The sequence below is a fragment of the Heloderma suspectum genome, chromosome 3 (assembly GCF_057233095.1).
Source record: "Heloderma suspectum isolate Gila_16-S chromosome 3, 16-S_ref, whole genome shotgun sequence".
Lineage (NCBI taxonomy): Eukaryota > Metazoa > Chordata > Lepidosauria > Squamata > Helodermatidae > Heloderma > Heloderma suspectum.
In genome coordinates, this window is record NC_139460.1 from 94,276,484 (window position 1) to 94,289,430 (window position 12,947).

At 46.0% G+C, this 12,947-nt stretch overlaps 1 protein-coding gene across 2 annotated transcripts in view; it reads left to right on the plus strand.

Moving 5' to 3' along the window:
- Positions 1–244: 244 nt before the first annotated feature.
- EFHC2 (EF-hand domain containing 2) overlaps positions 245–12,947 on the plus strand; it is a 71,105-nt gene continuing 58,402 nt past the window's right edge. For both annotated transcript variants that reach the window (XR_014789128.1, XM_084843889.1), the window contains exons 1-2: positions 245–430; positions 10,037–10,225. Coding sequence is in view for 1 of the 2 variants with exons in the window: in XM_084843889.1 (XP_084700015.1) it covers positions 389–430; positions 10,037–10,225 (231 nt within the window). In the remaining variant the exon portion in view is untranslated. The remainder of the gene's footprint in view (positions 431–10,036; positions 10,226–12,947) is intronic.

Consider the following 12,947-nt stretch of genomic DNA (forward strand, 5'->3'; position numbering starts at 1 on the left):
TCAAACGGAGAGGTGTATTATTAGCGTAAGAATCATCCCCAGCAATGCCGAGAGGGAAATTCCGACGCCGAGGGTAATGCTAGCCGCGTGGGGGGGCCCACGGCAAGGCAAGGCGGGGCGAGCCGCCTGCCTACCCGGCTGATTCGCCGCGACGAAGGGCCGGCTTTGGCAGCAAGCGCCGCGTGCCTGCAGGGGGCAGCCGAGAGCGGGGGAAGCGAACGCCCCATTCCCCGCCGCCCTCTGTGACGTCAAACGGGGGTCTCCAGGCAACCGGACTCCAAACAGCGCGCCGGCGCTTCCTCTGGCCTGGGCAGCGCGGAGGGCGACCGACCGGCCGGCCGGGTTCGGGCAGCAACACCAGCCCCGAGGCGGCGGGACCGGCGCAACCATGGCGCTACCGCTCTTGCCCGGGAACTCTTTCAACAGGAATGTAAGTGGCGCCGGCTTGGCTCCCGCCGCCCCGCGGGCGCTCCCCGAGTTGATGGCGCCGCCCCCTCCCCCGAATTGGCGCTGCCCTCCTCGCGGCCTCCTCTCCCCGTGTGCGTGTGAATGTGGACCGCCTGCCGGAAGCCGGCTGCGAGGAGGCGACAGCCGCCGTCCAGAGAGAGGAAGAATCCCACCCCACCACAAACCAAACCCAGAGATATCACAGCCTCCCCCAAGCTGGCGCCCTCCAGATGGCGTGGACGACAGCTCCCATACATTGGACTACAGCCATTGGCCATGCTGGCTGGGAATTATGGGTGCTGTAGTCCAACCTATCCGGAGGGCACCAGCTTGGGGGAGGTTACCCCCTTCCCCCTCAGTGTAGGTCCAAAACTGCTATAGGGCTCTCCTACCTGGAACAGCCCCTTCATGGATCACTGCCTTGTTGTGGCGAAGGGGCTTGCGTAACTCAGTGAAGCCATAAGCTATGCCGTGCAGGGCCACCCAAGACGGACAGGTCATGGCAGAGAGTTCTGACAAAATGTGGTCCACTGGAGAAGGAAATGGCAACCCACTCCAGTATTCTTGCCAAGAAAACCCCATGGAACGTATCACAAGGCTAAAAGAGATGTCGCCGGAAGATGAGCCCCTCAGGTCGGAAGGTGTCCAATATACTACTGGGGAAGAGCAGAGGGTATTTCCAAGTAGCGCCAGAAAGAGTGAAGCGGCTGGGCCAAAGCCGAAAGGACACTCAGCTGTGGATGTGTCTGGTGGTGAAAAGAAAGTCCGATGCTGTAAAGAACAATATTGTTTAGGAACCTACCTGGAATGTAAGATCAATGAATCAAGGTAAGCTGGAGGTGGTCAAACATGAGATGGCAAGATTGAACATCGACATCTTGGGAATCAGCGAACTAAAATGGACAGGCATGGGCGAATTTAATTCAGGTGACCATCATATCTACTATTGTGGGCAAGAATCCCTTAGAAGAAATGGAGTAGCACTCATAGTCAACAAAAGGGCGGGAAAAGCAGTACTGGGGTACAATCTTAAAAATGATAGAATGATCTCAGTACGAATCCAAGGCAAACCATTCAACATCACAGTAATTCAAGTCTATGCCCCAACCACTGAGGCCGAAGAAGCTGAGGTTGATCGGTTCTATGAAGACCTCCAACACCTTCTAGAACTAACACCAAAAAAAAGATGTCCTCTTCATCATAGGGGACTGGAATGCTAAAGTAGGAAGTCAAGAAATCACCGGGATAACAGGCAGGCATGGCCTTGGTGTACAAAATGAAGCAGGACAAAGGCTAATAGAGTTTTGCCAAGAGAACACGCTGATGATAGCAAACACTCTTTTCCAACAGCACAACAGACGACTCTACACATGGACATCACCAGATGGTCAATATCGAAATCAGATTGATTATGTCCTTTGCAGCCAAAGATGGAGAAGCTCCATAGAGTCAGTAAAAACAAGACCTGGAGCTGACTGTGGCTCAGATCATGAGCTGCTTCTTGCAAAATTTCGGCTTAAATTGAAGAACGTAGGGAAAACCACTAAACCATTCAGGTATGACCTAAATCATATCCCTTATGAATATACAGTGGAGGTGAGGAATAGATTTCAGGGATTAGACCTGATAGACAGAGTGCCTGAGGAACTATGGACGGAGGTCCGTAACATTGTTCAGGAGGCAGCAACTCAATCCATCCCAAAGAAAAAGAAATGCAAGAAAGCCAAGTGGCTGTCTGATGAGGCTTTACAAGTAGCTGAGGAAAGAAGGGAAGCAAAAAGCAAGGGAGAAAGGGGAAGATCTATCCAACTGAATGCAGAGTTCCAGAGAATAGCAAGGAGAGACAAGAAGGCCTTCTTAAATGAACAATGCAAAGAAATCGAGGAAAACAACAGAATGGGAAAGACTAGAGATCTCTTCAAGAAAATCGGAGATCTCAAGGGAACGTTTTGTGCAAAGACGGGCATGATAAAGGACAAAGAAGGCAGGGACCTAACAGAAGCAGATGAGATTAAGAAGAGGTGGAAAGAATACACAGAAGAACTATACAGGAAAGATCTTATTGTCCTTGATAGCCATGACAGTAATGTCCTTGATAGCCATGATAGTGCGGTCACTGAACTTGAGCCGGACATCCTCGAGAGTGAAGTCAAGTGGGCCTTAGGAAGCATTAGTAACAACAAAGCTAGCAGAGATGACAGTATTCCAGCTGAGCTATTTAAAATCCTAAAAGATGATGCTGTTAAAGTGCTGCATTCAATATGCCAACAAATTTGGAACACTCAGCAATGGCCGCAAGACTGGAAAAGGTCAGTTTACATTCCAATTCCAAAGAAGGGCAATGCCAAAGAGTGTTCAAACTACCGTACAATTGCGCTCATTTCACATGCCAGCAAGGTGATGCTCAAAATCCTACATGCTAGGCTTCAGCAGTATGCGAACCGAGAACTACCGGAAGTACAAGCTGGGTTTCGAAGAGGCAGAGGAACTAGAGATGAAATCGCCAACATTCGCTGCATCATGGAGAAAGCAAGAGAATTCCAGAAAAACGTCTATTTCTGCTTCATTGACTACGCTAAAGCCTTTGATTGTGTGGATCACAACAAACTGTGGCAAATTCTTAAAGTGATGGGAGTACCAGACCACCTTACCTGTCTCCTGAGAAACCTGTACAAGGGTCAAGAAGCAACACTAAGAACCGGACATGGAACAACCGAGTGGTTCAAAATTGGGAAAGGAGTACGACAAGGCTGCATATTGTCACCCTGCTTATTTAACTTATATGCAGAGTACATCATGAGAAATGCCGGGTTGGATGAATCAGAGGTCGGAATTAAGATTGCTGGGAGAATTATCAACAACTTCCGATATGCAGACGATACCACCCTAATGGCAGAAAGTGAAGAGGATCTCAAGAGCCTCTTGTTGAGGGTGAAAGAGGAGAGTGCAAAAGCTGGTTTGAAACTCAACATTAAAAAAACTAAGATCATGTCATCTGGCCCTATCACTTCCTGGCATATAGAAGGGGAAGAAATGGAAGCAGTGACAGATTTTACTTTCTTGGGCTCCAAGATCACCGCAGACGGTGAGTGTAGCCATGAAATTAAAAGACGCTTGCTCCTTGGGAGGAAAGCTATGGCAAACCTAGACAGCATAGTAAGAAGCAGAGACATCACCTTGCCAACAAAGGTCTGTCTAATCAAAGCTATGGTTTTCCCAGTAGTAATGTATGGCTGTGAGAGCTGGACTATAAGGAAGGCTGATCGCCGAAGAATTGATACTTTCGAACTGTGGTGCTGGAGAAGACTCTTACGAGTCCCCTGGACTGCAAGGAGGTCAAATCAGTCAATCCTAAAGGAAATCAACCCTGAGTGCTCATTGGAAGGACAGATACTGAAGCTGAAGCTCAAATATTTTGGCCACCTAATGCGAAGAGAAAACTCTCTGGAAAAGACCCTGATGCTGGGAAAGACTGAAGGCAAAAGGAGAAGGGGATGGGAGAGGATGAGATGGCTAGATAGCATCACCGATGCAATGAATATGAACCTGAGCACACTCCGGGAGAGTGCGCAGGACAGGAAGGCCTGACGTGCTATGGTCCATGGGGTCACGAAGAGTCTGACACGACTGAACGACTGAACAACAACAACAACCTGGAACAGCCCCTTCTCCCCCATATCCCTTCTCCCATCATGAAGATGGACGTGGCCTGGCTCAGCAAAGGGACTCCTAAGTCTGACTTTGGGGTCTTCTCATTTCAACAAATATGGCTCAAGGTGGCAACCAAGAAGTGTGCACCTGCAAGGTGAAAAAGGCCAAGATTGGGGGAGAGGGGAAGAGAAGACTGAGAGGAGTCACCTATTTATCCCCTCCCTTCCCCTTTCACTGTTGAGCCTCTCCTCTATAACTTCCAGCATCCCTTTTCTCATTCCATATGACTTCCTCTCTCAAACAAGGAATTACTTTCTACCAAGACAGACTTCTGTAGATCTAGACCAGTGCTGTGTGTCTATACCAGGGGAAGGGAATGTCTGGCCCTCCCGATGTTGTTGCAGTGTAGCTCCTATCATCGTGCCGCATTGGCTACGCTGGCAAAGTCTGATGGGAACTGAAGCCCGGCAACATCTGGAGGGCCACACATTCCTCATCCTTGAGTCTATCCATATTGACTGGCAGGACTTGTCCAGTATCACAAGCAGTGGTCTTTCCTAGCCTGAGATCCTTTACGTATTTATATGTAATGGGGTAGGCAACTTAGTGTGCACCAGATGTTTTGGGCTACAACTTCCATCAGCCCCAGCCAGCATGGCTGCTGGTCTGGGATGGTGAGAGTTGTGTAAAACATCTGGAGAGCACCAAGTTGTCTACCTTATTTACCCCAAGTACAACTGTGCACCCTCTCCTCCTTGTTCAGCACTAAAGTACACATTGCAATGAAACATTTCAGAGCTACATTTAAAGAATTTTGTTCTTTAGGAACAACATAATTTGCATCAGCAGCGATCCTAAGGGCGCAATCCTATGCCGAAGCTTGTAAGCCTCCGAACTCGGAGGTTTATGGGCATCCAATGAAGAATAGGAGTACTGGAGGAGGCGATCCTCGCCTCTGTGTGCCTTCTGCTCTGTCTTTTGGCCAAACAGGCTTTTTGCATGCCTAGCTGGGGTGTATTGGAGTGGGAGGGAAGGCGGCTGGGGAGGCCTTGGGATATGTCATATTCCGGCTTCCCCAGTCCCCTCCCTGCCCAGTGGTACGCCCCTTTACCCTCTCTCCAAGGTCACCTTTGTGATCTTGGAGAGACAGCCAGCACGGTTCTCTCCATACCAGTGAGCAGGGGGAGGGGCTGGAGAGTGTGGATTCCTGGCTCTGAGGTTGGAGCACTGTCTCTGACCTCGGATCCAAGAATCTGGACAATCCTATGGCCCCTCAGACGCTGTATATGGGCCATAGCATTGCTCCCTAAATGTATTTAGAAATCCACCATTGGTTTCATTGTTCTCATTACGATAGCATTGCTCTTCATTATGAATGGTATTCCATCATAAAAGAAGAAAAGGTTTCTGAATGGAGTTGGACCATTACTGAAAGGAGTACCACTTTAAATCTGCAAGGACAGGCCCAAAGTGTGTTAAATGACAGGTTCAGGAGTAAATCTTGAGAGAGAAAGACTCAGCAGTAAGATAATTATTTCCAGGGTTATGTAATTAATCCATTTGGTAAAGATTGGTTTTAAACTGCTCTTCTGTTTTGCTCTTAATCTTCAGTTCTAGGTGTTGACTGCTCTATTTTTTGTCACTCTTTTCCTGAAGTTTATTGGAAGAAGTTCTAGAAGAAATGGTTTCCAAACCATTTTTGTTTTCCAAACTTTTAACAGACAGTTCCTTTTGGTTATTATAATAGCTGGTTTGTTTGGAGCATGCAATGTTAGGTGTTTGCATGTGTTTCCATGGGTACCCTGGTGATGGATTGTTAGCTAGGCAGCCATTTACCACCATTCCTCTACTGGGTGGAAACTGTTCATGTCTTCTGTAAAGGGTCAGGCTTTGGGCACATTCAGATCTTGCCTCCATGTACAGAAGCAATACACCTCTGAATACCAGATGACATAATCTTTACACCCTGCTTGTGAGTTCCCAGAGGCATCTGGTTGGCTTCTGTTGGAAGCAATGTAATAAATGGACTTTTGACCCAATTTAACAAGGTGATTCTGAAGTTCTTACAGTCAACCGAAATTCCTAGTTAAGCCAAGAGGTGATTTTGGCCAGTTTTTCATGCATGAGAACACTTATCCCTAACTATTGAACAGACCTAGGTTTGCGTGGGTTGGAATAGACTGTAGCTTATACAGTGATGCCTTCAAGCAAACATATGCAGGCGTCAAAGCTGGACACATTGTGCCCATCCCATCTGAGTAAAGGCACACTCGCTGGCACCCCTAGGCATTGCCCCTGCCATGGTGCACCCCATAGTCCTCTGAGGGAAGGGTCTGCCTACTCCATTCTCCTGTTTTGCGGGGGCACTCCACAGAAGGGGGCAGTGACAGAACAGTGTCTACTGGCATGCTAATCTATTACTTCAAACTGTATGGAGTACAAACCTATGTGCTGGCTAGGGAAGTCTGTCCCTAGTGGCTGAAGATGTTACTGCAGGCTTCAACCACATGGACACATTAAAGTTAATTAAAATTAACGAGTTTAAAAGCAAAGTAACCCCACAGTGCATATCCCTAGGGTCTCCTTAGTAGGCATGCCAAGTTCCAGGTGTCTGGGTTTTGCAGCCTTGGCACTATGATGCTGACAGACACACACACACGCACATTCTCTTATTATTATAGATTACAAATTGTTCCACTAGACATGCCTGGCTTAAATGGCAACTTTGTTCCTAGTTCTCTCTATGGAGTTATTTGTCCTGGAAGCTGTCATGCCTGGGTCTCATTGGGATTCTGGGTCTTGCACCTTGCCAGCTCCTTGGAATCCAGGAGCTGGGCTTCAGAGTTCTCCAAGGGTCAATGGTTTTTCCGGTGAAAGGAACACTTCTCAGAATGAGCATGGGCACTGTGGGAGAACCCATGCTTGAAGTGGCTGAGGTGTTGATGGCAGTGTGTCTGCTTAGTGGTACACTGTGCCTTCAGATCTTCCTGATTGCCAGTTTTGTAATGAGACTTCAAACTTCAGTGTAAAGAAAAGAAGTATCTCTCCTCAAGGAAAGATGATGCTGTGTGACAACTCCAATTTTCTAATCAAAAGCCCACTGGTTTCATCTTCTTGAGACACAATTCTGTGCAGCTTCAGGAAGAGCAGTTCTCATTTTCAGGCGTCTGCTTTCTCGAGCGATTGTACTGCTTTTGTAGGTAGCAGTCACGCTAATATGACATGATTGCCTTGTGTCTCCAGATGGTAGCTGTGCCAATCTTTGTGCTGATCTTTGCTTATCCAGATGTACTTGCACGATCAGTACCATTAAAAAAATGTTGTTCCATAAGACAGCCCATGTCTCTTGAGAGCATGATGTGCATGTTTGAATCATTTTGGTATTGGACACTAGAGCTTAGTATATGATGGGCATGCCCAAATGAAGTAAAAAAACAATGTGCATTCTGAATCCAGGAGGATTCCACTAAGCGCCATTATCAGGATGGACGAGAGATGCTATCTAGAGTGATTCCCCAATTTCTCCATCATCATACTCTCCTATTTTCAGTACTACCAACCTGTCACTACTTTCAAAAGTTGGAGGCAACACCTGCCTCTCACTTTCTGATATTATCTGTTCCCTGCTGAGTTCTGTCCAGTGGGGTAAAAAAAGAAAGAAGAGGGCAAATTGAAGCTGGTGTCAATATAAAGTACCCAGAAGTAAGTCCCATTGTTTAAATAAGGCTGAGTGCGTGTTGGATAATGCTGTACACTGTGATGGATGTGATAACTTGCAAAAGTTGTGAGGAATATTGACTTGGTAATGTAATATCTGATAATGTAAGTAGCTATCAAAAACTTTGTACCTAGAATTGGTCACTGAATGTGAAGACATTCATGCATGTGGTGGCTGGGGATGATGGGAGTTGTAGTCCAACACACCTGGAGGGCACCAGGTTGGGGAAGGCTGATGCACATGTTTAATAACAAGGTGGTTGAGGAAGGCTGATGCACATGTTTAATAACATGTGAGTTGTACTATAAGAACCAATGTGCTTTATTTTGATTTCGGTCTCTGTTGTAACAGTGTTGCTACTCTTCTTATTTGCTCCCACTTTCCTTAATTTTTAATTCTGTCAGTATGTCTCCAAAAAACATTATGCTCACAACTCTTTTTAACTTCGCCCCTTCTGCATCCTGAGGTGTCCAGTAAGCCTAACCTGATGATGCAAAAATACCCTTTCTGTCCTTTTGCTATCCTGCTAGGTACTTCTGTGCTCCATTTCTCTTTCCTCCATACAATTAGGCTTAAGGGCTGTCTAGATAATGAGGCCAAAGGCCACTGCCACTTCTTACTCTTGTGGAATAGTTCTGCAAGTGGTAATTAAAAGATCACAGTGCAATATCCAGTTCTGATGTAGTAGACAGGGAGACAGCTTTACTGCTGAGGATGGAGATCACCATGCTGCTTCCCCTTCCTGACCTTTTGTAAAGTTTAATCATATGCACTGTAGCACATGAAAGGGGCTGCAAAGAGGGCATTTCAGAGATGCTAAAACCAAGGGTCAAACTACAGCAGGCCTAGCACTGGCCTTGAAAAGCAGCCATACAGAGCCCTGATTCTGATAGGGGCTGCAGTGTGCAGGCAGGAAGGTTTCCTCCCAGTACTGGTTTCCTGCTGAGAATCACCCCCCTGCCTCTCCAAGCTTCTCTTTGCCTCCAGAGGCACTGTTGCAGTAAACAGACTCTTGGTCCTGATCCAAATTGAGCCCCCACATGGATGCTTTATCTGAAAAAAGGAAGTGGCCAGCATTCAGCATGCTTAATGTACTGTAGCTTCTCTCAAAACAAAATAGGCAGAACCCCAGTTTCACTAGTTCAGCTAAACTGAAGGCAAATTTTGAAGATGCCTTGCTGGAACTGGTGGTGGTGAAGAAACCTTACTTTGAGCCTTGCCAGTTTCAGCTCTGATGTAAATCCCCTCTTTGCAATTATAAATAAGATGCCTCTACTTTTACCAGTTGTGAATAGGTTCTTAATGTAATGCATTCCTGCCCCATCTTTATCCTTAGTATACCTGAGAATATATAAGACTAACATTGGTAATAGAGTTGGCTGCTAGCATTTTTCAGGCCTGTGTTTACTCGATGCTGTAGATTCCAGGGCATTCCTATTTCAGGCCTACAAGTACACAGCATTTGATGTTTGTATTCATTTTCCCTATTTTTGCCAAGGGTATAACTCCATCAATTTTATGGGGTTCCATCTTTGCACCAAGGAAATTAGTGGAATTGTTCAGCAGATGTGCCCAAAGAGACTACTACCAAACTGGCATCATTCAGAGCAGGGAAATAACACATCTGAATCAGGGAATGACTCAAAATTTCGCATAAACATTTAGATAGAAATTGAAGAACGATATTACGGGACCATGGTTTCCATTCATTTCCTATGTTGAGGCACTTCAGACTTTTGATAAAGTTCCAAGAAAGTATAGTTGCCTATATTTTTTCTGATTAATATGCACAAACATACAAAATGACATACACTTGCACACACTCCTTTTATATATTGTCAAAGGTTTTTTTTCTTTCATTAGGTATTGGGCTTCTACTTACGCTGTTTTATTTTAGATGTTCCTTAAGCATATCAGTTATACATTAACATTCATCATTAGTGAATTCCTTTGTTTCTTTAGTGATTTTGATTCATTATTATGTACATTCTTCTTTTTGTTGCCTTTATTTTGTTAACCTTATTTTGAAATAAAATTAAAATTTATGATAAAAAAGGAAGTAAAATTGATTTAAAGTTGTTTTATCAGTATTTTACCATGATTGACACTGTTTTACAGATTTGAAGAAACTAAAGATTTTTATTCTTATAATCGTCATTTTAAAAATGCCCTTACATTTTTTGCTTTCTAAAACTATTATTTATTTCATCTTGATTGCAGCTAGGGAAAGAAAAGTTCCATAAATCTCAACACTGGAGTTACTGCAATAAGGTTTCTATGTTGGTGGGTGAAGACAAACCTGGAATAGGGGGCGAACCTTTGCTTGGACAAAAGCTGAAACCGAAGTACAGTGTTTTTCCTAGAGGTTTTGGAAGTGATGCACCTTCCTGGGTAGCATTTGATAAACAGGTACATCGAGATCAATTTATTTGTTTATTTATGTGGTTGTGTTTTATCCAACCCTGTCCAATGGCTTGGATCCTGAGATAAGTTAACTCAGAGGAAAGTTTCCTTCCGCCCTTCTCCCCGCTGTGCCCCACAAAAAGCGTCTTGGAAGAGTCGGAGGCAGCCCTTGTGGACAATTGGGATAGGGTGTGGGGGCTGCTGAGGGAAGGGGGAATAATCCAAAATGGGGTTGGGTGGGTGGATTTTATGCAATTGGCATCAGACAGTTCTATCCAACAAATTCTGTCGTGTTGTGTAGTACACACAAGGGACATTTTGGAATTTGGAGCACCTTGAGGCAGGGAATTCAGAGATGAGCTGCAGATGGAGGGTCTGGGTTTCACATAGTGATTGGAATTTGCCAGCCAAATATTTGATGGCAGTATCTTTGAATTGCTTGGATCCCAAACCTAAAAGATATTTTGCCCATGATACTGAGGCTTGTTTACCTTTAGAGGTATCATCTCATAATTGTTACCTTGGGACACAAGCGTCTGTATACACAAAAAAAGATATTTCCACTGTGTATTCGCCATATCCTCTTGTCATTGTTTTGTCTCATTCACAAGTCACTTGGATAATTACAGGGAGCTCTACATCCGACCGAGCCTTGTAATTTCTTACATAGTCATTTATTCAAGGAAAAAAGAGAAGTGAATCGAGAGTCCCTGATTTTACCAGGGTGTCAGGGTAGAAACTGAGCCCATAGAGCCCCAGAGCAGTTCTGATTCTGAGGAAGAACAGCAATCCGTGGGAGAGGAGCGCGCTCATCTCTCACAAGCACAGCAGCTGGCAGAGATTCCTCCTGCCAGCATTCCTAGGATAGATAGTGACCCTGGCAGTGAGAGAGCGCTGGAGGGGGGCTTGCTGGATGCTTGGTGCAGACGCAGGGAGCGACGACAGATGGAGGGCACGGAAAGGCGGCGCTCTGCTTGTTTGGTGCTAAAACAACGGTCGCATCCCGAGGACCCAAGGGAAAGAGGGAGGATCTCTCCATAGCCCATAAGTTCAGAGTCTTCCCGCGGTTCTCCTTCAAACGGGGACCAACTGCCTTACCTGGAGCTTAGGCTACTCTGCTAACTACCCCAGTGCAGTTCCTTGCTTAGTTGCTGGTGATTAGCATCTGAAAGAATCATTAAGTTGTAAAGGAATAAAGCCTTGAAAAGAATCCCCGTAGTCTGTGTCCTGAGTTGGCTATTGGAGGGGACTGTAAGAGGCAGCTAAGGCGCTCCTGACACAGGGGTTCTTTTCCTCTCATTTAGCTCACTTCAGCCACTGATTTACCCTTTGAATTTATAAACAAATCAGAGGTTGAAGAGATTTAAGGGTTTTTATTCCAGATAAACTGACTGTGTAGACAAGGACATACCTTTGTTGCATCACTGTCATCATGCTTTGGATTTGTCTGTAAATCAGTTACTACACTGATTTAGTGTAGTAGCCAAGAGTTGGAACTTGGGAGTCCCCAGTTCAAATCTCACCTTAGCCTTGAATGAACTTAGTAGCCTTAGGCAAGCTACTGTGTCTCAGCCCATCATCTGCAACATTAGGGTAATAATGATCTACCTACATGGGTTGCTGTAGGGTTACTTAACACAGTGGCTGCATTAAGGCACCATTATTACAGATATTGTGCTGTCATTCCCATGACATCTAAGGCTGTACTGATTTACCTGGGAGTAAGCCCCATTGAACTCAGTGGAACATACTTTTGAGTAGGCATGGATAAGAAGGGTGGAGGCTGACGACTATCCAAGGCAGGGCGGCTGGAGCACAGAGTGGATTTATCTGGATTGGGCATGGGAGGCACAGTTTTAAAGTGGTTCCAGTCCTTTCTGGAGGAGCAGTCTCAGACAGTGGTGCTGGGGAACTTCTGTTCCACCCCATGGCCATTAGCCTGTGGGGTGCTGCAAGGTTCCATTCTGTCCCGCCTACTTTTTAACATCTATATGAAACCACTGGGGAAGTCATCAGGAGGTTGGGGCTGAAATGTCATCGGTATGCGGATGATACTCAGCTCTACCTCTCGTTTCCATCTGCACATCCCAGGGAGACTGGGGAACTCTTGAATCAGTGTCTGGAGGCTCTTTTGGGATGAATGAGGGCAAACAAGCTGGTACTTAATCCAGACAAGATGGATTGTCTTGTGGGTTGGGAAACCAGCTACTTCGGATGGAGGTTTACAGCTGGTCTTAGATGGGGTTGCACTCCCCCTGAAAGGCCAAGTGCGTAGTCTGGGAGTCCTCCTGGACTCTGAGCTAACTGGGGAATCCCAGGTGGCTGCAGTGTCCAGGAGTGCATTTTACCAGGTTAGGCTGGTATGCTAGCTTTGACCCTATCTGGAGAGGACGGACCTTGCCTCAGTTATCCACAAACTACTGACGTCTAGGCTGGACTACAGTAATGCACTATATGTGGGGCTGCCTTTGAAGACGTTTCAGAAACTCCAGCTCATGCAGAATGCGGCTGCCTGAGTATTGGTGGGGGTGAGGCGATTCAATCACATAATGCCTATACTGTGCCAGCTGCGCTGGCTACCAGTGTGTTTCCGAGCCCAATTCAGAGTTCTGGTTTTGACCTTTTAAAGCCGTAAATGGTTTGGGACCAAGTTAACTGAAGCCTCGTGTGGCGCAGAGTGGTAGGCGGCAGTATTGCAACTGAAACTCTCCCCACGACCTGAGTTCGA